Source organism: Sciurus vulgaris (genome assembly GCF_902686455.1).
Source record: "Sciurus vulgaris genome assembly, chromosome: 10".
Classification (NCBI taxonomy): domain Eukaryota; kingdom Metazoa; phylum Chordata; class Mammalia; order Rodentia; family Sciuridae; genus Sciurus; species Sciurus vulgaris.
Window position 1 is genome coordinate 41,516,413 of NC_136470.1, and position 24,132 is coordinate 41,540,544.

The 24,132-nt window shown below is 32.7% G+C and overlaps 1 protein-coding gene across 1 annotated transcript; it reads left to right on the plus strand.

Moving 5' to 3' along the window:
- Positions 1–18,358: 18,358 nt before the first annotated feature.
- On the plus strand, positions 18,359–20,536 carry CSNK2A2IP (casein kinase 2 subunit alpha' interacting protein; the record flags this gene model as incomplete). The annotated part of the gene is made up of 1 exon (XM_079100409.1): positions 18,359–20,536. The coding sequence occupies one exon, from the start codon at positions 18,359–18,361 to the stop codon at positions 20,534–20,536; it is 2,178 nt and encodes a 725-aa protein (XP_078956535.1).
- Positions 20,537–24,132: the final 3,596 nt, after the last annotated feature.

A 24,132-nucleotide genomic window follows, 5' to 3' on the forward strand; every position in this document is an offset into this window, starting at 1 on the left:
CTAAAGTTCCTCCATTCTTCTCTCACTCCCCATTCCCCCACTCCCATTGTATATCATCATCCACTTATCAGGGAAAACATTCAGCCTTTGATTTTGGGGGATTGACTTATTTCACTTAGCCTGATTTTCTTCAATTCCATCCATTTATCTGCAAATGCCATAATATTCTTCTTTATGACTGAATAATATTCCATTCTGTATATTAATGACTCTAGCATAGTGCTTTTCTATTTACATCACAGCTAGGTGTTAGCCTCAAATGTCTAAAATTTTTCTAGTATAAATTTATGAATTGCTATAAGATTATCAGAAAAATACTTTGTCAACTTCTCTGAAACCTTTACTAGTTTCCCATTGGCTTCTGGACTAGACACATTCATATTCTCCTCTCTATCATCCTCAAACTCCTGCTTCATTTCCAAGACCGTCATGATTGTAAATTCTTCAATCTACCTTAACTATTTCATATTCCCTTAAGCATGCTTAGACTTTTTCCTCTGCCCTGATTCTCTCTTTAGCATAATTTTGAAATCACACTTATTCTTAAAGGCCCTTCTAAGGCATGGCATTTTTCCTATGAAATCTTGTAATCTTTAATCTCTGTCCTTTGAACTCCTCCAATGTCTGTGACCTTATGTGCTGCTCTTTTTTTGTGACTTTCTGGACATTGCTTTTATGATTACCAATTTCACTACTCATTTCTTATTTGAATAATGTCTTCTATCATGTCAATAAATTGAACACAGATACCTAGAAATGGTGTCTCATATGTTCTATGGCAATTTCTTTCCTATTTATCTATTTTAAGAGCTCCTTTATAGAGACTAACAAAATGAAAAAAAAAATGATGAGATACATCCTTCTGTAATAGTTTTTACATTATTACATATTCATTCATTAATTTTAGTTCAAATAGTTTAAAAGATCATAGAAGAGTTAGTTCTATTAAGAAACACATAGGGACTAGGATTCAGTACTCCAAAAAACTTTGATAGTCTCAGAATAAAGGTGACCCGATGATTTATTTTCCAAGCCAAGACAGTTTTTAAACAGACCAAGGTCACTAAACCAAGACAATCTCTGGAAAACCTGCCCCTATTAACTAAGTAGATGATCTTAGACCAGTCACCTAATCTCTTTGGGACTCAGTTTCCTCATCGATGATGGCAAGTTTGAACTAAATATTTGAAATTCCTCTGTCTCTAATTTAATATCTTTAATAAAGTAGTTAATGTACTACAAAATATATGATGGCATTAAAAAGTACTTGTATTTTCTTATTCATATTTTACCATGTATTTTCCATTTTGAATTTGAGAATTATGTGAATGCAAGAAATGGTAGTGGCAAAAAACTCCTCTAAAAAGAATGAAATTTAGAAAACTAGTATTTTCAGTTAAAATGAGAGTCTTTGCAGATTATCTAGAAAACAGTTAAGTAGCAATAAAAAAGTGAGTAGTTAGTAATACAACAGCCTATTAAAGGTTGATGCAGACATTGGATATCATCTTTAGGATTCAAAGAGGAGTTATGTGGCAGAGGCCCTAGAATTGTCTAGAACAGAACTCTGGCAGGTAAGCAATGGAAAACTTCTCCAAAGAATTTGTGTATGGATGTGGACGTGACAGAAGGACATATGACACTTTGGAGAAGGGTGCACAACATGAAATGTTGTAAAACACTTTGGAAATCAACCATCTGGGTACAAGAAATAAAATTTTCTTTAGTGCTCTTGTCCCATATTAAATATTACTATTTTTTAAATATTGACTTTTTGTTTTATTTTCATGGAGAAACTAAAGTTGTTTTTCCCTTAAAATGACAAAAATGTGTGTGATCTGTTTACATACTTGTATACTCCAAAGTATAGAAATGTCGCCTGCACTTCTGTATTCATCTAGAAATTATCTCAGCAAATTTTGTAGTATTCTTATACAGTTATCCTCTTACTTCATCGCAAGTGCCAGGAAATAGCCTGACCAGATGCAGATAAAAAATATTGCACCCTACTTTAATGACATCATTTGAATTTCAAAGAAGAGGAAATGATCCTTAATTGTAGATTCAATTGTTATTTGCAGGTGCAAAAAGAAACCTTGGCTGCCTCATTTAATAATCTGTTTTAACAGTTCAAAGGTGAACTAAAAGGATAGTACAATTTAATAAACTGCTAATTTATCTAGGTGTTGCCTAGAGAAGTTTATGGATCTTTCAAGGGAGGAACAGTACTTTATATTAGGAAAAAAGAACCTTGTATTAGCTAATCACATGACATCAGAAAGGTGTAAACCTGCTTTTCTTTTTAAAGGTATTTCTACTTATTTTTTAGCTCTTGCCAAGAAAATCATTAAAGTTTGTTATTATCCCAGGTCTGAGTTTGGACATAAGTGTGTCTGAAACTTGCTTATTCCACATTTCTTTTCGAATAACATAACTTCTACAGAGAAGGATGTTTTATTACTGTGGGAAGAAAAATAAAGAAACATAGGGATTAAGTGGAATATGTTTCTTGGTTTCCTACATTAACTGATTTTGAGGTTATTTCTTCCTTCAGCTGTTGTACTAGGGGAAAGAGCAATAAAAAAGTTAAATAGAGTATTTTCATGATTGATTACATGCTGGCTTAAATCCTTAAATGTTGAATTGTTTTATCAGATTCTTCAATTTCAATAGCATCGAATTTTGTTGAACATTTCTGTACATTTTGAAATACAATATGAATTAGAAAATAGTCTTTTGGTAAGAGAATGTATTATTTCTTCTTAAATAGAATTGTCTTAGACTTATGAAAAAATCATGGCTTACTTAGATAAAATAACTTCAATTTAGATGATAAATCTCCTTTTTTCATTCATTTTGAACTGATTGTCCATACATGAACTTCTTATTTTTATTCAAAGGCATACTTCAAGAATACCAATCTCAATGAAATACTAGTATGTGTCATTATTTTGTGGAATTTTCCTTCAAGTATTGTTTAGCTTCTTGTTATTATCTTTATAAAAGGTAGTAGAGATTTTAGTAAAAAAGCATCATCTTTAAAACAGAATCAAGTTTAGTAAAACTAAAATTATAATTTGGGAAGGGAATTAAAGCATACAGTTCTTAAGGGCTTTTAAAAATTAAATAGTTTCATACTGACATCAATACCAGAATTGGGAGGAAAAATCCATGTATCTCATGTACATGTACCATACCAGATTAGGATACACACACACACACATATGTACATGCAGACATACACACACATTTACACACACACACATGCATGCACATATACACACACATGTAAACCCATGCACACATTCATGGGACAAACATACACATGATACACAAACATAGTAATCAGAATCTGTTAATTTCTATTTGGCCTCTGAAATTATTACCAAGTATTCACAATTCTTAATATTTCATTTCCAAATATAGTCATACAAGCAAGGAAAATCATGTGTGTTTAGAGACAAAACTCTCTAAAAATCAATTCTCAAAGGGTAATTATGGAAGAGTTACCTACAAAATTTGAGTTTTTGCTATATAATGAGGCAGCAGTCATTCTTTTATAATAATAATAATAATAATAATTTTTGATCATATGTATATTTTTAAACATTCCAAGCAGTTTAACTACATTTTCACATTTTTTTCAGAGCAAACCTATGAGATATACAATATTATTATATTTATTTTTTAAATGAGGAATGAGGCTCATAGTTGTTAAATAATCAGTCCAAAGTCACAGAGCTACAAAATGACAAAGAATGCAATTTTGATTTTTTTGACATAAATTTAACCAGTAAGAAATTGCTTTAGCACTGTTGCAGTTTATTTCCTGGTCACAAAGTTTCAGTTTTGTTATGTTTCTTAATGTAATGGATATAACCAATAATCATTTGGAATAATTTAATAGTTAATTAAAAATTGATGTTTTCATTTTATGGTAATTTTTAATTATACAAATAAATCTTTATTTTAGTCTAACTGCTTTAATAGTTAATTCTTCCATGTTTTTAAAAAAGAAATAAAAATATCTTTGCTTTAAAAAATCATGCTGAAGTATAAATTCCATACTTAGATATTTCTAGCTTAGAGAATTTGAGAATATAATATGCAAGTATTTTTTTAAACCTAATGATTTTAATACTTTTTGTCTTTCATATGCACATTCAATAATTCAGCTAGATATATCAGTTAGAAAATATTACAGTCAGTATGAGGGGATTTGTAAACATATTATTTATATTAAATATTTGGTGTTTGAAACTGCAGTTCAATATAAACATCTGGAATTTAACTCAAATACTTAAATTGTTGACACAGCAATTTTTGATAGTAAAAGAAGTAAAGAAGTATATAAAAACACTGAGCTTGATATGAAATAGAAGAAGGGTTTAGGAGTGGGAGTTAGGAAAATGGAGTGCAAATTGAGAAAAGAGGTGCAGAGATCAGGGTCAAAGAGAAAAGGTCAAGAAGATGAAGGGAAAAATCTTTGAAGGTATGCAGAGGAAGACTGAAAACAGATGCAGGCAGCAGTCAGGGGAGGGAAGGATGATTCCGAAGATTATTTATCCTTTAAAGATACAAAAAAGATAAATTGAATGGCCTTCTCTGTCCAGAGGGAAAGACCAAAAGGAAACTTTTCATCCACCTTTGAAGAGAAAAATCATGAAATCAAACCTTCAGGGCCTGATCACTGTTCTTCTTAAAAGTGACATTAATGTTAATATCTACTGAGGAGGGTTGTTGTACAGCAGTAAAGAAATTAATGCATATCCTGAGGCTAAATAAATGCTGGATACTATTACCATCACTATATTTTGTAATTGCTTCATCTGTCCATAGTAGCTTTTTGTGAATAGAAGTATCTGGGAAGTAAAGGAATAGAAAAACACCAAAGGGGTAAAGAAATTAATCCTGATTTAAGATATTTGTTATAGCAAAGGTATGAAAAGAGGTTTTTTTTTTTTTTTTTTTTTTTCATTTTTGTCTCTGTATTTTCAACAGAGTGTTTAGGACAAATATGTAGCAAAATTCTTTTTGTAGATTCAGAAATAATACTTTCATAGATAATACTTTGAAGAAGAAACTTTGCAGGGGTTTGTACGTGTCATGGGTTTTCTGGTTTCTTTATTTTAAAATAGACGCTATTAGCCAGAACTGCCCTTGTAGTCACAACTACTTGGGAGGCTGAGGCAGAAGGATAGCTTGAATACAGGAATTGAGGGCCAGCCTGATAACATAGTGAGAATCCATCAAAATAATAATAATAGGGAAATGGAAGATGTGAAATTGGTGAAGAACGTAAGTAAAAGCTGATTTATTCCTGTTCGTAATTAGTTTGATTTTTCCTGGGATGATCTCATGAAATATTGAACAAAGAAAAACACTAGAGCTTACAAAAGATTTTAAATTCAAGAACTCAAAAGAATTATTCATCTTTTAAATGGAAGACCTTTTAAAGATGATCTAAAGGAGTGAAAATTTGGGTAAAGACATGAATACTAGTTTGTTTTTAAAGTTAAAATTTTTTCTAATAAGCAAAAGATTGGACTCACTAACATGCTTTTACTCAGTAAATTGCAGAAGACTAAAATGTTACCTGTCCTTAAGACAATATTTTGGTTTGCTGTCATAAGAAAAAACTAATGTCCTACATTTGGAAACAAAGACTAATAGAGCTAAATATGATATTTTAAAATATTCTGTTCTATTCTATCTTTACCTAAAATGATCACCATTTGGTCATTATGAAGTATAATGATATAGAAATATTATGTATATGCATTAAATAGTTTAATGCACTTGGAACAAAATCTGCTTTGCTGAAATCTAATCATTTTATGTTCAGGCAGCTGGAGATGTTCTGGTAAGCAGAAAACATGAATCAAATGCAATGAAGACAATGTGTAACCTACCAAATTATTCATTGGAGGCTATGTTCTTGATTTTGCTTAAGCAAAATATCTTGCATTAGACATGCAATATAATCAACAGGTCTTTTAATGTGTCATGGTTTTCCATAAGGAGCTTCCCTTTGTTTGCACAGCTGCTTTCTAGATATCCGTGTATCACATTTCACTTAACTTATTGTCACTGCTGTTTAAACCTAGTGACCAGTTCCAGGAAGAAAGTTATTTTGTGGAAACGTTTGATCTTATGAAAATTTGATACATTTCATTATCATTTGCAGTATTAAGTTTTGTAGAATCAAGTGTTTGTACTGCTCAATATGCTGTTAAATTGTAACTTTGTTGACAAAGAAAAAATGATGTTTATGAAATTTCAGCCCAGAGAATGTAGGTACCATATTCCAAACATAGTTGCCTTTGATCATTTGTCAAAAATGTGTTATGAGACTATTGATTTACCAATTGATTTATTGATTTCAAAAAGGTATATCAAATTTTAATCTCAAAGGATATATTGGCTCCAAAAGAGAACTGATAGGCCAATAAAAATATAAATGTATTAAGTAATTATGTGATTGATTTTTAAACATATTCATCTCTAATGAAACACATGGAAGTCAGTAACTTCATAAGAGCAGCAAGCAACTAATGAGCAAAACACTGTATTACTTGTTTCATTACTAAGGACTTTATAGTCTTTTAATAAATTTCATTTTAATGTTCTCAGTTCTCTAGTTAACTGCCATGCTCCTTAGAGGAATAAAATCCAAGGTATGATCTATGTTTTTCAGAACTGCAAAGAGACTCTTCTTCATCCTCAGCTTCATCTCTTATTCCAACTTCATCCAACTTCATTAAAACGTCACCCTTTTAATAAGCACCACCCACATCTCCTTGTCCAGTGTCCAGTGTTACTGCCACTGTGGATTTCTCTCTGTCCCTGGAAGTTTTAAATTATTTCATGTTTTGAAACATCTCATAGGATGACCTCCCCCTAATAATTCAATTGTGAAATTATCCTTCAAAAATTCAATTCATAGATTACTTCCTTTTTGAAATCTTTCTGCTCTTTCAACTGATATGGAAATTCATACATCTTATAAGACTGAATATGTAAGTGCAAAGAATTCATGATTTGACAAAACACACACACACACACACACACACACACACACACACACACAAACTTCTGCTACTTAAAAGTAACTAGAAAAGACCTTCAAAGCTTTTTCATTATTCTTTAATGTTGAACAAATTGATGGTCTTCATAATTAGTGTAGTTGAAATTATCAAACATTGCTTTCTCTTGCATCTTGTAGATTTCTTTTATTAACTTAATTGCAACTCCTTCTTATGTTCTCATACATAGCACAAGTTAAAATTATTTAAAATATAAATATTGAATAAAATTATCATATTGGGGGATCAAGTCTGATGAATTATTTCAGGCAAATGATCTGGGAAAAATATTTGCAGTATATGTAACTGAAAGTAGTCACTATATATAAAGAGCACTTATTATTGAGTAATAACAAAATGATAAACATCTGTTGAAGTGCAGATAAATAAAAATGATTAAGGAATTAGCAGCAGGAAAATAAAGATCAGTAAGATTTAGCTAACATTCAAGATTTTAAATATCTAAAGAGACCATGAGATAGGGGGCAGGAAAGCAATAAATATTCAAAATATTCTAGAACTGTATTTGCAAGGTAGCTAAATGTCACTTGTAAATAACTGTTGGATATTTTTAACAAATTTATTGGAGGAAAATTAAACAATGGGTTTAAAAGTCCTACAATAGAATTTTTATCCTATTAACCTAATTGTAAAAAGTTATTCAAAGAAGGAAAGATGTACAAAAATAAAGTTAGGAGAATAATCTTCAAAGCTGGACTTTTAAATAATGGTATTAGGAAAAACAATGGATTATGGGCATTGATTATAATTATACTAAATAAGAATACTTAATAAGATGAAAATGTGCTACATAGCACATTTGTATAAAATGCAGAAATAGAGAAAGATTGAGATGACTTATCATCTAAATGTTTAGTTATTCCTATTTGTATAAAACAAAAGCAAAAAAAAAATTGGTAGGAATTGCACTAACTAGATGTCTATTAGAAGAGTTGTTATTATCTTGACTTAGAAGATGGTCCCAAATAGTATAACTGATTTGATCTTTAAGAAGTAAATTTAAGAAATTCAGAGGAAAAATCAATTTGAAATAAACTTCTTTATACTTAAAATATTGTCTGAGGTTCATTTATATATTTCTTGCATTTTCAATAGTTGGAAAAGATTGAGTAGAAGTTTGTTGGAATAGGATAAGGGGGATGGTTAATCAGGCTGGAGAGAAGTGGTCCTTTTAAGAATCACAGCATTTTGCATATTCTCTCATATTTGTGATCCTAAGATCCTAGGTCATTCAGCTCAACAGATTCTTGATTCCTATACAGAAATGATTGAAAAGGCTTTGTTTTTCCTGTACTCTTGAGGTGCAACGTCTGCATTGCTCTATGTCTGTGTATATCTATGTGTGTCTTTGTCTTGTCTGTCTATGCATTTCATCTGTATATCTTTATATTTTTATAAATATCTATATCTAAGACAATTTATATTTATTCTAGGTAATCTCTACATCCTAGTTATACCGTGACCGCCCTATTAAGAGAGAAGCCTGGAAGACTTAAGTCTCATAGTTTATTACACAGTTTAGAGGGAATCCCTTCTGTCTATGATAGGTAAGACATGATGCAAAATGCTAGACCCTAGAAATCCAGAGTGTAGCTAACATTGATCCCTATTGGGCCTAATGTTTTGTGATCATTCTTAAGAATCTTTCATTCCCCATCTCCAATTACCCATAGACACATTCCCCTTCAGCTTTTGCTACTTCAAGATTACACAGGGAAACTGACGTCCATATGTGCATTTAGAATCTATGCAGCAGTCCTCAAATTTTTCCTGGCAAACCAAATTACATGAAATATTTTCTGATGTGTAAAACCTACTCATAACTTCATATTTCCGTTAATGGTAACTGAGTTGGATGAATGACTGTTATAATTTTGTTTATAATTTTGACAGAAGTATAGATAAATTTGTTTCTGTTTTTGCAATCGTGTCCCACTGAGCCATTGACAAACTGTTTATTTCTTTAAAATGCCCCCCAACAGAGAATTACCTTCTTGGACTTAACTCTTTTTCCCTTCCTCTCTCCCTTACTACATCTCTTGATTTTTAATAACCATAATATTTCAGGAAAATAAGAAATATTTTTGGGAGGGGGCCTGATTTTTTTTTAACCACCTCTGTTCAATTTCCATCAAAACATGGGCAACACCACATGTTTTCCCTTTTATTTAGGTAAAAAGGAAAATGATCATTTCCTAGATTAACTCATTTATATGATAGCATGCTATCTTCTGTGAATGCTCATGACTTAAAATCTGTCAAGAGTGAAAATAAATGTTTTCCAGATCACCTTACATCATCCTATTAGAAAATAGCCTTGCCTACTAATTTAAAAGATTACTTGATGTGACTAGTCTTATCTTAATTCTTTCTTACCTCAAATTTTCATTTCCTTTCACTTTAGGTTCTAGGTGAAAGAGAGGGTTCATGATTTAAAACTTTGAGTTTTCACTAGTGCTTTGTTTCCATATCTTCTACTTACTCCATATATTTGCTCAATCAATCTCTTGGCATCTGGACTATAGTGCATGCCAATATCCCCCTCCCCCAAAATGGCTCTTTTTCCTCTGTCTCCCAATCTATATGGGTATTTCTCTGTTCTGACAAAATCAACCAGCTTTTCCTCATTGATAACCTTTTCAGCTATAATTTCTCTTTCTTCTGCACAGTCAAGCTTTTTAAATCCAGGCTAACTGTAATTGCTTTATTCCTGTCATACACATTACTCTTTTGAAACTATCCTTCCAATAAGTCAGCAGTGAATCGATGACTTCTTATTCATTATCCTTGAAGTATCTAGAACCTGATTCCATTGGATACCACTTAAAATATTTCCTGGATGTTTTGTGTCTCCTGAAGGACTACATTTTAGATTACTTTTGACATTGAAACATGCACCTATTTCTGTCTTGGCCGTTTGTTGAGAACCTAAAGCATTGCTTCCTTGCACCAGTGCAATCTAGATGGCCTTATTTTGGAAACGAGGTTGACTTATGGTACCAGCTCTATTGTCTATTTATTTGTGAGCATCCTTCTCCCAGAAGGTATATTGTGCGTATATTTTTGTATATAGTTTTTACTCTATATTCTTGAAGTACTTTATGAGATTTATGCTTTGCATACATTTTCTTTAGGCCTTATATTTTGTCTTTATAAAATTTGTTAACAGTATCTTAAAAGCAGGTGTTTTTAATTTTGGTAAAATTCAATTCACTTTTTCTCTTGTTGATTGCACTGTTGGTGTCCTACCTAAAATGATGGTATATATACACAGTGGAATACTTTGTGGCCATATAAAAATAAATGAAAATTTTGTCTTTTTTAGCAACATGGATAGAATTGGAGTAGATTAGGTTAAGTTAAATAAATTTGTTCCAGAAAGAAAAATACCACGTATTCTCACTTATATATGGAAGCTGAAAGTCAGTCTCATAGAAATAGTTGAATAGTGTCCACCAGAGCCTAGGAAGTGTGTGGGAGAGGGGAAAACAGGGAAAGGATGGTTAATGGGTATACGTTAATGGGATAAGAGGAATCACTTTTAACATTCTAAAGAAAAGTATGATAATTAATTGTTGATGACAATTAATTGTACATTTCAAACTAGCAAGTAGAGAGGATCTTAAATATTACCAGTATAAATGAGAATTTTTTGATATGATCTGATTATTGCACATTGTATACTTGCATTGAAATGCTACACTGTACTGCATACATTTGAATAATTATTACTTGACTATTAAAACTGTTAAAAAATTTAAAAAACCTACACCAATCCCAAATTACAAAATTTTTCTTTTACATTTTCTTCTAGAATGATTATAGTTTTAGGTTTTATGTTATGTTTGTGACCCCATTATAAATTGGCTTTTGTGTATGCTTTGAGGTTGGAATCAAACTTCACTTTTAAAAACATGTATATTATTTGCAGCACAATTAAAGTATGATTAATAAAAGTTGAAAATACTTAGGGTATACATATGATGTTTTCATATATTTGTACATTGTGAAATGATTACTACCATCCAGATAACATATCTGTTGCCTCACCTAGTTGCTATTATGTGTGGTGTGTGTGTGTGTTCATGTGCACATGTGTGTTGAGAACATTAGAGATCTACTTTTTTTCTTTCTTTCTTTTTTTTTTTTTTTTTTTTCCAGTACTGGGGATTGAACTCAGGGATCCTCTAGTACTTAACTACATCCCCATGCCCTTTTATTTTTCATTTTGAGAGAGGGTTTGTCTAAGTTGCTCAGGGCCTTCCTGAGGCTGGCCTTGAATTTGGGATCCTTTCTGACTGGGATTATAGGCCAGCACCACTGCACCCAGCAAGATTTACTTTCTTAACAAGTTTCAAGTTTACAACACAAGATTATTAACTATAGTATTCTTTTACCAGTATTTCTCCTTTTTCTTCCACTCCTTGCTCCTTATATTCATCATGCTACTCTGTTTGACTATAAGTTTTTCATACATGTGAGATAATGGGTGTTTGTCTTTCCGTATCAGGATTATTTCACTCACTGTAATGTCTTCCAGGTTCATTCATGTTGTAGCAAATAGCAGGATTTCCTTCTGTTTTAGGTTACATAATATTTTGTACACACACACACACACACACACACACACACACACCCTATTATATTTTATTTGTTTGTTCTTCAGTTGAATAACAGGTCAGTTTCCATATCTTGACTAGAGTAAATAATGCTATAGGAGTTATAGGATAAATCTTGGAAACATACCTATTTTTTTTTGAAGGGGGTGGTGTACCAGGGATTGAACTCAGGAGGACTTGACCAGTAAGCCACATCCACAGCCCATTTTGTATTTAATTTAGAGACAGAGTCTCACTGAGTTACTTAGAGACCGGCTTTTGTTGAGTCTGGCTTCTATCCTCCTGCCTCAGCCTCCTGAGCTGCTGGGATTACAGTTGTGCACCACCACACCTGACTGGAAACATACCTATTTTGATTTCTTTGAACATTTCCCCAGAAGTGGAATCTTTGGATCATATCATAATTCTATTTTTAGTTTTGGAGGAACTGCCATGCTATTTTGCATATTCTCACCAACAGTGTGCATGGTTTTCCATATCTCCACACCCTAATCAATACTTGTCATTATTTCTGATGATTGTAATTTGTGTCTTCTGTTTTTTTCTCTGATCAGTTTGCCTGAATGTTTTTAATTGTTTTTCTTCTTCAAGAACAGCTTTTAATATCCTTACTTTACTGATTTCTAACTCATTGATTTCTCTTATTGAGTCATGATTATTTCATTCTTCTACTTTATGTTGGCTTATTGTGCTCTTCATTTTCTAGCTGCTTATGAAACAGGCTAATGACATTGATTTGAGACCTTTCTTTCTTTTAAATAGTCACTTAATTCTATGAATAGTTTTCCATCCTAAGTTCTTCTTTCATAGCATTCCACACATTTTTATACATACTGTTTTCACTTTTATTCAGTTCAAAATAAGTCCTAATTTTCCTTTATTCTTCTTTGATTCATGGGTTATTTAGGGAAGTATACTGCTTATTCTAAATATTTTACTAGTATCTGTTACTGGTTCATAATTTAATTAGGAAAATCAAGAACATACAATGCATAATTTGAATCCATTTGAATTTATTGGGACATATTGCATGGTCTATCACATTTTGGTGAATGTTTTGTGCTCGCTTGAAAAGGATGCTTTGTGCCCATGTTCTTTGAATATTAATTAGCTCAATTGATTATTCAATGGTGTTTTTCAAATGTTGATATTTTGCTTATTTCTGTCCATTATTGAAAAAGAGTTATTGCAGTTTTCAATTATAATTTTTCTAGTAGGAATGTATTTTGAAAAAAGAAGTAAAGCAAAGTAGAGAAGACTTCTGTGTATTGCAAAGGAAACAAAGATACAAGAGAACTACATAGCAAATTATTAGGTTTTCCTTGATAACTAGGGATTTATATTTCTTCTTTATAAGATTTTCAAGTACTTGCTCATATTTATAAGAGGATGCTTATGTTTGTAACGAATTGTTAGAGATAATTATACATAGAGTGTCTATGGGCATTATAAATACTATTAAATGTTGCTATTGAGGAAAATTATTGAACTATGTGTAATGATGACTAGTAAGCAGTGAATTCATTGAAATTTTTGAATTTTAATATCTAATTCATTCTATTAAAATTTTGTAGTCTAAGTTGGAATCTTAATCCTATAATATGTATACGGAGATAACTTATTTTCTGCCTTTTCAAAGATTACATTTCTCCCACTTTTTTCCTATTTCCTTCTTTATCTGTTGGCCAGATCTTCCTAAACAATTTTAAACTGAGGTAGTGACAGTGAATATTCTCAATTATTATCAACCTATAATAGGACTAGTTCACAATTAAGTACCATCTGAATCTGTTGCTTTTGCTTTCAGAGTGATGTTTATTGTTATCATAGTTTTTCCTAAGTTTACTGAGCTTCATGGTTGGATTTTTTTAAATGACTTTTTAAAGCATCATTAACATTTATTTGTGAATTATTGATAAGAAAAAATTATAACGTTTCTAATAAACCATCATTGCTTTATGTGAATAAGATTTACGTGATCATATTTGTTTATTATTTTATTAAGCTGTCAAATAAAGTATTATTTCAGAAATTTCTGAAGATTAAAAAAGTGATACTACTATATTATTTCACCTTTAATTTAAAATTATATTCATTTTGTGTTTATGTATAATTTACATACAATGGTAGTCTAGAACAAATTGAGAAATTTTCTTCATTTATCTTATCCTGAAGAAATTCACAAAACATTATAAATATCCATCCATTCATGGAAAGTTTGATCCAATTCAACTATAAAAAAAAATTTGTCATACATGATATTTAGGTTAATTCTTTCATAGTGGCATTCATTCTCGTCTATAGTTATAGCTCACTACAAATTTCCACATTTCTTTAGTTGTCTGGAATCCTTATATGCTTCTAGCAAAGTGTGTCATTTGCTGAGTATGTCTGAAAGTGGGAATCATTCAAATGTTATTTTTCTCTGGTTTTTATCTTAAATAGGCTCTTGTTAGCTCCATTTGTTTTGAATTCCTTTATTTCCATCCATATGATACCAGGATTTCCACACTGAATTCTTCTCCTTTTCTCTCTTTAAGCTTTCATTGCATCTGTGTGCCAGATCTTGGTTCATCCTTTAATGTTTCACCTTTCAGTGCGATTTTGTTTCAGATGTCTTTTCCAATTATTATCAAGTTGTATATTTTTAGACTTTTTATTGAAGTAAGGGATCCCACAAAAACACACATAGTCTAAGTGTTAGAGCTCAATTATCACAAAGTGAACTCATCCATACAGTTATCAGGCCTAGACACAGAACATTACACTATATTGGAAACTCTTTTATTCCCTCAATCTCTACCCTGCCAAACGTGTTATTATCTTGATCATTGGTAGTCAGTATGACCCAACTGTGTATTTGTATGCATAAAATCATGAAGTGTTCTTTGTGTATGGTTCTTTTCACACAATATTTTCTATGTGAGGTTCATCCACGTATTTTCATGGTGCTGAATTTTTTGTTAATTTTCGGCATTGTTTGGAATCAAACAGTTGATTCCAGTTTGGAGTTATTATGCATAATGCTCCAAAGAACATCCACTGCATATATTTTAGTGCAAACATTCATGCATTATGAATCTGCTATACTCAGGAGTGGAATTGCTCTGTCTCTTAATAGTATTAGTAATAATCTCAATAAAGTTAATGGATAAAGTTAAGAAATTTTCCAAAATGGTTGTACCAGTTAAATTTCACCAGCAGTATATGAAAATTCTATTTAATGTATAGTCTCTGTTCAGTTTTCATCTTACGTTAGACATAGTCTGGTAACATGTGGTAGCATCTCCCTGTTGTTTAAACATGATTCCTAACGAGGCTGAGCTTTTTTCCTAGTATATGTGTTAGCCATTTGGACTTCCTTTATGAAGTGGTGGTCATGTGTTTTGTTCATCATTCTATTTAAGCTCTTTGTCTTTTTGTCTTAGTAATATGCATAGATTGTCATGGCTATGAATGAGTCTTTTGTCAGGTATATATTGTTTTATTCAACTTTTTAACTGTTTTGACTGAAAGACTTGACAAAAATAATTAGAGGAGGAACAGTTTATTTTGGGACTCACAGTTTCAGAGGTCTCAGGCTGTAGATAGTTCCATTGAGGCTTGAGGTGAGGCAGAAGATCATGGTGGAACTGTGTTGTGGAGGAAAGCATCCCAGGAGGTGGCCCCTAAGAAGCAGATTGAAGCACTAAGCTCAACTCACCAAATATATACCCCAAAGACCCACTTTTTCCAGCCACACCCTACCAATCCATAGTCATCACTCAGTTAATCCCTAATAGGGAATTAATATACTGACTAGATTAAAGCTCTTATAACCCAATCATTTCACATTAAATCTTTCTTGTATGAGCTTTTGGGGGGGTCACCTCATTTCTAAACCATAACATATGTATTATAAATATAATCTTATACATTCTGTAATTTGCATTTACTCTTTCTAAATATAATGTTTTTGATGGTTAGGAGTTCTTAATTGAGCATTTCTTAGTGGGTGCTTCTTTTTATGTTTCCTTTGAGAAAATCTTTCATGCCCCAAAGTCATGAAGTTGTTCTATATTATCTGGAATCTTGGTGTTATTGATATCTTGTGGGGTGTGTGCTCACTTTCCTCAGTAGGATATCACATATAAAATCATACCTCACCAAATCCAGCAATCATGAGAGAAGTCTGTGTTTATCACTCCTGCAGGCCTATGCAAGAGACATACCTGAGTAAGTTACAGTGGTGTCTCATCAGCAAGTTTGCATCTGGATGTCTTGAAAGGAAAATGGGGAAAGACAGAGTGAGTTCATGGTGGAAAGATTATAGCAGTTTCAGTAGTAAGATGTTAGTCTAGATGTGATGTAAGTGTAGTACAAACTGAAATAGTAAAATTGAAAAGAAAATAGTAAAATTAAGCTATGAAAAAGGCAAAATTCACAAGTCTTGGTGTTTAAAAGTCTTTGAAAAGTGAAACTGTCCAGGATAATTTCAAAGGTTATGAATTATATTATTAAGCGTTAGGAACCAAGATAAAAGATGTAGAAAGATTTTCTTAAAAGATAATTAACTTAATTGAGCTTTTGCTGTTTTTTGTTTGAATTATTGTTGAAACTTTTGGATGGAGAAGTCTGATGATTAGATGGAGATATAATTTTGAAGCTCAGAAGAAAACAGGACTATAGATAAAATATTAGGTTATTGGTATATAACAGATATTTTTGGCACTTGAAGAATTCTACAAGAAATGACTCAAGGCTTGAAAATAACTGAGCCAAGCTACTAATAAGGTATGTTTTTAAATAAATGCAACTGGACTGAGAGTAAATATTTAAAAAGTCACCTGGACAGAGGCAAAAACTTCTAGCAACAATAGAATTGATTCTAAATTCTTAGGATAATCTGACACATATAAGAAATAAATTTGTTAATCAGAAACTCAGTTAGTAAGGGAAAGGAAGAAGAAGGATAGAGACAGATTAGATAGAGATTACCAAGTACAGGTAGTTAGGAGGAATTTCATCTCATTCTGTACTTTATATCAACTTATGTATTACTTCATAGTTATAGGAGAAGAGTTTTAGACAACATGTAGGGTAATGGAAATTATAATTACCCTGATTTGATCATTATATATTATGTAGACATGTATAGTATTATTGCACTGTAGTCCATAAATAAGATTTTATATGTCAATTAAAAATAATATAAAATTCAAATAACATAAAAAGGTACAGTGAAAAGCAGAAAAACTGAAGTTCAGATAAAAATAATGACATTAAAAAAAGGAAAAATATGGTTCTATGGTTGGTCAGTCATAGAAGCATAGAGAGAATCAAGAAACCATGTTCTGATAATTGTCATCACTAGGTGCCTTCAGACCAAGCACTTAATTGACTGATTCCAGGAATTATTGGAATTGTGCTCAGGTTTTTTTTTTTTTTTTTCCTTCTGTCATGTAATGTATCTTAGTTCTAAACCTGAAGAAGAAAGCTTTGACCACAAAAAATAAAACAGTGTATAATATCACACTAGGTATTACCTTTATGAAGCAGCGTGTCTACTTTCCTTGAGTGGTGGATGTTTCCATCACTTTCCATCAGCTTCAAAATTCTTTTTATGGAGCTTCAGTAGTTCATTTTCAAATCCGAAACACAAACTGGTGTGATTATGTTAGAATGAAATAACAAGGAAATTGGTGATATTAACTCTGAAAGCTGTAGTAGGGTGAGAGCAAAAGAAAAGAATCCTGTGAAGGCCTGGAGAAAAAGTAGAGGATCAGAATTGAAGGAAATAATGGACATCGGTAGATATAAAAGGGGGCAGCCAAGGGTTTCAGGTGCAACCGTGACAAATGAAACAGGATTGAAAACCTGCAATGGACTTTCAACTAGATGTGTAGCCTCTGGGAAGTAGGCTAAAAGGGGAGAATGATAGGCAACTGAATCTAAATTGAAAAACAACTTTTTTGAAATTGCTTTTCACCTTTTATCTAAGATACTCTTGTTTCACCCAAGAAAATTATCAAGCTATTTTGAATGAATGCAATAATTAAGAGTATTCTGTGATAGCTACTACATTATTGAACACATATCTAGGGCATCGTTGGATATCTTATATGCATTATCTTATTTGGTGTTTAGATTAATAAATTAAATATTTTATTTATCTATTTATAAATGATCAGTTGGGGTATAGAAAGCTTAATTAAAAATATACACTAAGTGGGTAGAAAACTGTTAGTGACAAAGAGTTGCTCTAAAGGCTGCGCTCTAGTCACAACACACGTTATTTTAAAGAAAATTAATTACCTATCAGGATTTCTTCTGAACTCTCTTCACTGTTTTGTTAACAGGGATTATTTCTTCAAGAGGAAAAAAAAAAAAAAACTCTTGGAAATTGAAGAGAAGACAGAGAATCATTTCCAATGTTGACTTTTCCTCCCAGTCTCATCTACACCTTAATCTTGAAACATCCTATGAATTTTGGCAATTAACAGAGAAGGTGGCAAGATAGAAGTTAGAAACTACTAAATAGTATTTATTTAAAAATGTCCATTGCCAATGGAATCTGGCTTAAAAGACTCTAACAGCTACTAAAACATCCCCGAATAGGAACTGATTTTAAAAAGAAACCCACCACAGCACAAGATGTTGCCATTAACATGTTATGATCAACAGTTTGTGCCATTAGGCCACTCTTACCAACAGGCAAAAGCACATTCATTAAGACAAAACTGCATTGCTGAAAAACTAAATCAACTCAATAACCAACCGGTGGTCAAAGTACAATCTCATAGCAGAAACATTGTAGCACCTTCATTAAGCTCTAACAAGATGGTCCAAAGCTGCTCAGTAGTGCCTCCTCCCAAGTCTCAAGTGACACTTTCACAGGGCTTCCCCAACAGGGCTATGAAATCACCATTACCTGACTCCAAATATCCAGTCACACCATCACCAGGCCTCTACCGTGAAAGATCACCATCACATCCCATTTCAAAAGACCTAAACTTACCTTTGTTGCACCCTAAACCACAGACTATTTCTTCATCTAACTTCAACAAGACACCATCATTATTGGAGGTCAATCAAACAGCCCTGAGCTCACAACTGCCCCTCCCCAAACCTCCATCTTCAAGCCTAGACATTTACCGTACATCATCTTCACTGAAGTCTAATCAAAGGGTCCCAAGTTCATCATTTTCTGCTCTCCGACACCAAGAAACACCTTCCCTAAACATCACGTATACATCACCTTCTTTAGGACCAAACCAAAGAGCCCTTGGCCCAACATCATTTCAATCAAAATCTCAGAAAACATCATTGGACTGCCTTTGGACATCCTTATTGGAACGCAATCAAAGATCTTTGAGCTCACCATCACTCAAAACCAAATCTGAAGCACTTAACTACCTTCCAACATCACCATTTTTGCAGTCGAAACAAATGACTCTGAGTTCACCCTTACCTGCCTCCAGACCTCAGAAAACATCTGTACTGAACTCCAATGTTCTGAATCCATCTTTGTCCCATTTAAAATTAAGGAAAACACATTCTGTCCACCAGTCTCAGAGTTTTCCATTGTTTCAGTCTAAGTCTCAGACGACGTTTACCTTTGATCATAACTTTCGGAGCTTCAGCTCACTAGTTTGTCACCCCAAGTTTCAGAGTGCCACTTCACAAAGTGACAAACACAAAACTACAGAACTACCATCATCCCAAGTGAAACTGAGCATCACAGGCATGTCACCCTCAAGCACCAAACCCTGCATCAGGGGCACAGCAATTTCAACAGTAGGTTCCAGACTCCCAAGTAAAAACAGCTTCGGTTTTAGCACAAAGAAAGAATCAGATAAAGAAATTCCATGGACTTTAGATTATAGTAATCCTTGCATTGTTAAAGGTGGAACTGTCCCTGAGCAAGTGTTAAATAAAATTGTCAATTCTATCTCCAAGTCTAGAATCCAGAAGGATCTCTCTAGACAGATTCTCTTTCGAAGGATGAGGGGAAAGCCAAATCCTCGTCCTGGTCCCCGCCTTTCAACAACGTATACAGTTTGTTTAGTTTGTGCTTCCTGCATAAAATCTCAGTGTAAACATCTTACTGGAAAGAGAGATCCTCGCTGTGCAACACTGTTTGTTATACCAACACCTGAGGTCAGTTGTGAGGGGAAAATAAAGGTGAAATTAGTTCTCATCCTCTGCCTACCAGAGAATTCTTGTGTTTCATTGCCTCTGAAAGAAAATCAGCCTGATGAAGTCCCCGATGACAGTATTGAAGAAATGAAGAAGATATCACAGATTTTACCCTCTTCTGAATCAAGTATCATCCAAGGGCTCAATGTGAAGAAAACATGGTTGACAACCCCAGAGAAGAAAGTCCTAAGTCAACAGCCCCAGGCTATTGACTGGCTACTTTATGTTAAAAAGAATAGTAATTCTCAGCTAAAATCCCACAACCCAAAGCCTCCTTCCTCTTCCTCCTCCTCCTCCTCCTCCTCCTCTGCCTCCTCTTCTCCATCTTCTTCCTCCTCTACCTCTCTTGCCTTACCCTCCTTACTCCCTCCTTTAAAAGACTCTGCTCCACCTGGCCTCTCAGGCTGTGTAGTCACCAAGGTACTTAGCTACCACCGGTTGCCTCCAGGGGTCTCCTGGCTGGAGTTTATATTCAATAAAGATCACCAGCCACTTCCTGGAAAATCAAATAAAAGTCAGTCACCACCTCCAAAAACAAAGTCTGTGAGGAATCCCACCATCAGAAAAGCAACAAAGGGTTCAAACGTGCTGCTCAAATTTTTCCAAAGCGTCCAAACTAAAAATCCTGATTAAATTAACTGTCTCTTTGAAAGCAATGATCTCTTAGTTCTTTAAGATTAATGTTTGATTTTCTATCATAATATTTAATTTTCTTAGTAAAAAGTAAGTATGACTCTATTTTAGGAGAACTATTATTTTAAAGGCTACTTGCTAGCTAAATAAGTCTTTAACTTCTCATAGGAGTTAAAAATGAAATCCTGTATTTTTAACTATTTGTCTTATAGTAGCCACTATATAATTTTTATTTAATAAATTTATCATAGTTGGTCAAATAACAAAAATACATCATCGATCTGGCCTTTGACAGTGTCTAGTTCGTTGTTATTCTCCTTCCTTGTGAGATAAAATGACAGTGTTTACAAGTCAATTTATGCTCATCTGTTTCCCTATCTCTGAAGAAAATTTAGGTCCTGTTCAACAGGTGGAAAAATATACAGAAAAGGAACACTTTTCCGTTATGTATTCCTAGGAAAAAAATATTCTTCTATGTCAACATCGCACACACTGAGATCTAACAAGTTATTCAGACTTAGCAAACCAGAGAAAGAATAGTAAGTACAAATAAGCCTGCCTCATGCTGTTGGTGACAATATTTCGATTATGGAACCTCAAATCACCTGTGATTGCCTCTATTCATACAGCCGAAGGGGTTAATAAAAAGTGTTTAAAAATATTTTTGTTCCCCTGGGTAGTAGGAAGTGAAGGAAGTTACTGTTACCTACTCATGATCTTCTCTGTGATTGTCTCTGTCCCTAAGATCTAGAATTAGAGTGTTCTTATCTACACCAATGAGTCCATCCTGATACTCCACCCCATATCTTTTCTGGTCATTAGAACACATACTGGATATTTCCAATTGCAACATGGTGTACTATCTCAAACTCAACATGGCCAAAGCAGAATTCATAAGTTTTACTTTTTACCATTTATGTCTTTACCTCCGTAGTCCTTTGCCTCAGTCATTTTTTGTTACAGTGGATGCCCCTCCATCCACTGGGATGTTAGGGATGACTGTTTCATTGCCTGCCTCTCTCCAAGTCAATGAATTCCACAGCTTTATTATTGTTATAATCCAACCTTTCTCTGAATCATTCTCATTGTCACTATCCTAGTTGTGATCATAGGCATTTGTCATCTGGATTATAGAAACAGATGGTAAGTAAGCACTTTGACTTTTGAATATATTTCTGAGACAGAAATTTGATGTTAATCCACAGTTTATAATCTTTTAGACATCATCAATGGTTTTCTGGATAAATTCCAAGATGCCCTCAATGACTGAAGTGTGATAACCTCTCAAAATTGATTTCTTACTCTTCTCCAGTCTCCTAGTGGGTGTTTCAGCCAGACTGATTTCTTTACAATGCATAGATTTTGCCAAGGTCCTTCTTACATTTTAAATCAATGATTTTGACATGTAGGAAGATCTTCCTATTTTTGCATTTTTCTCTCTGGTTCAACTTATTATCTTCTGGGAAGCTTCTTTTCTGATTTGCTTACAAAAGTATTACTTGATCTTTCTATTGTCATAAAACTGTGTTCACTTATTGTGTAGTTTTAATCATATTATATTGCAACTATTATCTGTTCTCACTAGACTGGAAACCTTTGGTCAGTAATTTATCCTTATTATTTTAATTTTTCTTTGGAAGAGAGTCAGTGCCCTAAAATATGTTTTGATGTTGAGTTAATGCTATTGAAATTCTTCATTTAAAAAAAGTTCTGAAACAACAAGAGTTTCATTGGTCTGCATTTTCCCATAAGATTAATACTTTATTAATCTTATTGCTATTTGTATATTTTATCTTAGCAAAGACTTACATAAACATGTTGCTGTTGAAAGCAATTATCCTTTTCTTATTGCTTATCTTAAAATAGTTTCTAGTATTTCAGTATCAAATATGTGGATTGATGTATAAGGGATTTGTGATAATAAGGAAAATCCAATACATGTGATAATGTGTTCAAGACCTTCTACAAACTCTTTAGAAAACATATATTCTATTCATCTAAACTTCTTTTCTAATAATAAACTATTTTTGCACTTACTCATTTAATATCTTCTCCACTAGACTAAATTTCATGAGCAGAGGTTGTTTATGTATTACCACTAATTCTTCAAAACCTAGTGGTACCTGGAACATTTATGTGCTCAATAAATATTTGTTAAATTAAAGTGAGTTGTTCTACTGATTTTTATTTATTGATGCAAGTTGCATGTTGAATTTTTCATTTTTTAACTTCTTTTATAAACTTTATGCTTCACTGTGGTATCTTTTCTCTTTTTTTGAATTATTATTTAGTTGCTTTCAATTTCTACATTGTATGGGAAGTTCTTTATATTGTTCTGATTTCTGTAAGGTCTACTTTTAGGATTTCTTTTCAAAATAATTCTTTAACCTACAATTTTTCTGTTTTTAATTTTTAAATAAACCTTTGTGAAGTCTGTAGAGGAAAGCATCTATACAAGCGACATATGTCCAGCTCTTTTTCTTGTAGTTTCTACTGAGTTAATGCTAAAACTCCAAAATAAGGAGCACATTTTTTTTTGTTTGTTTTGGAAATTTTCAAACCCTCAAAAGAAGAGAGAATGGTAATGAACACATACTTGTAGTCCCCAGTTTTCACAATTTCAAATATTTTGCCAATATTGTCTTTATCTATCTCTATACATACACACTCCAGTGTTCTTTTTGCTGGGTTAGCAGAAAGCAATCCCTTACAGTGTTTCATTTTATGCATTAAATACTTTGGCATGTATTTTTAACATTTAAGGAATTTTTTTCTTACATAACCACATTGCTATTACCATACGTAACAAAAGTATCAATAATCTCAGGAGCATTTTAAAAGCAGAATCTGGAAAAAGGAAGTCAAAGGAATAAGTAATATAGAGATTCAAGCACTATGGTTAGAGGTTTGGGAAGATGCTTTTGCAAACCAGAGTCCAGTGCAGCTTTCTCCAACATATCTGAAATTGGATTTATTTTTTTACCTCCCAAATCTATTCCTTAATTTAGTTTATGACTGCCACATGCTTCAAGCAGCTTATACCAGAGTCCTGGAGTCCTCATAGAGTCTTCTCTCTCCCTTGCTTGGTTTTCTTTATCACAAAAAGAACACTTAACATGAAATCTACTCTCTTCACAAATTTTAAATGTACACTATTTTTCAATGAGAGCTCTATAGTTGGGTTCATCCTAACAAACTCATGTGTGCATGTACTTCTATTTCAGTTCATGATCCCCACCCTTTTCCCTCATGACCTCCCTCCACTTTTCTAGTCTCCTTCCTCTATTCTACTAGATTTCCTTTGAATTATCTATTAATTTATATACATATACATATATTTTGGAATAATAATTTATTTATTTATTTACTTATTTATTTATTTATTCTTACAGACTGCACTTTGATTCATTGTACACAAATGAGGTACATCTTTTCATTTCTATGGTTGTGCAGGATGTACATTCATACCATTTGTATAAGCATACATATACACAGAATAATGATGTCTCTCTCATTCCACCATTTTTCATACCCCTTTTGATTGGTTCTTTCAACCTATGCATAAAAGTGAAGTTTCCTGTCCTATATATTTATAT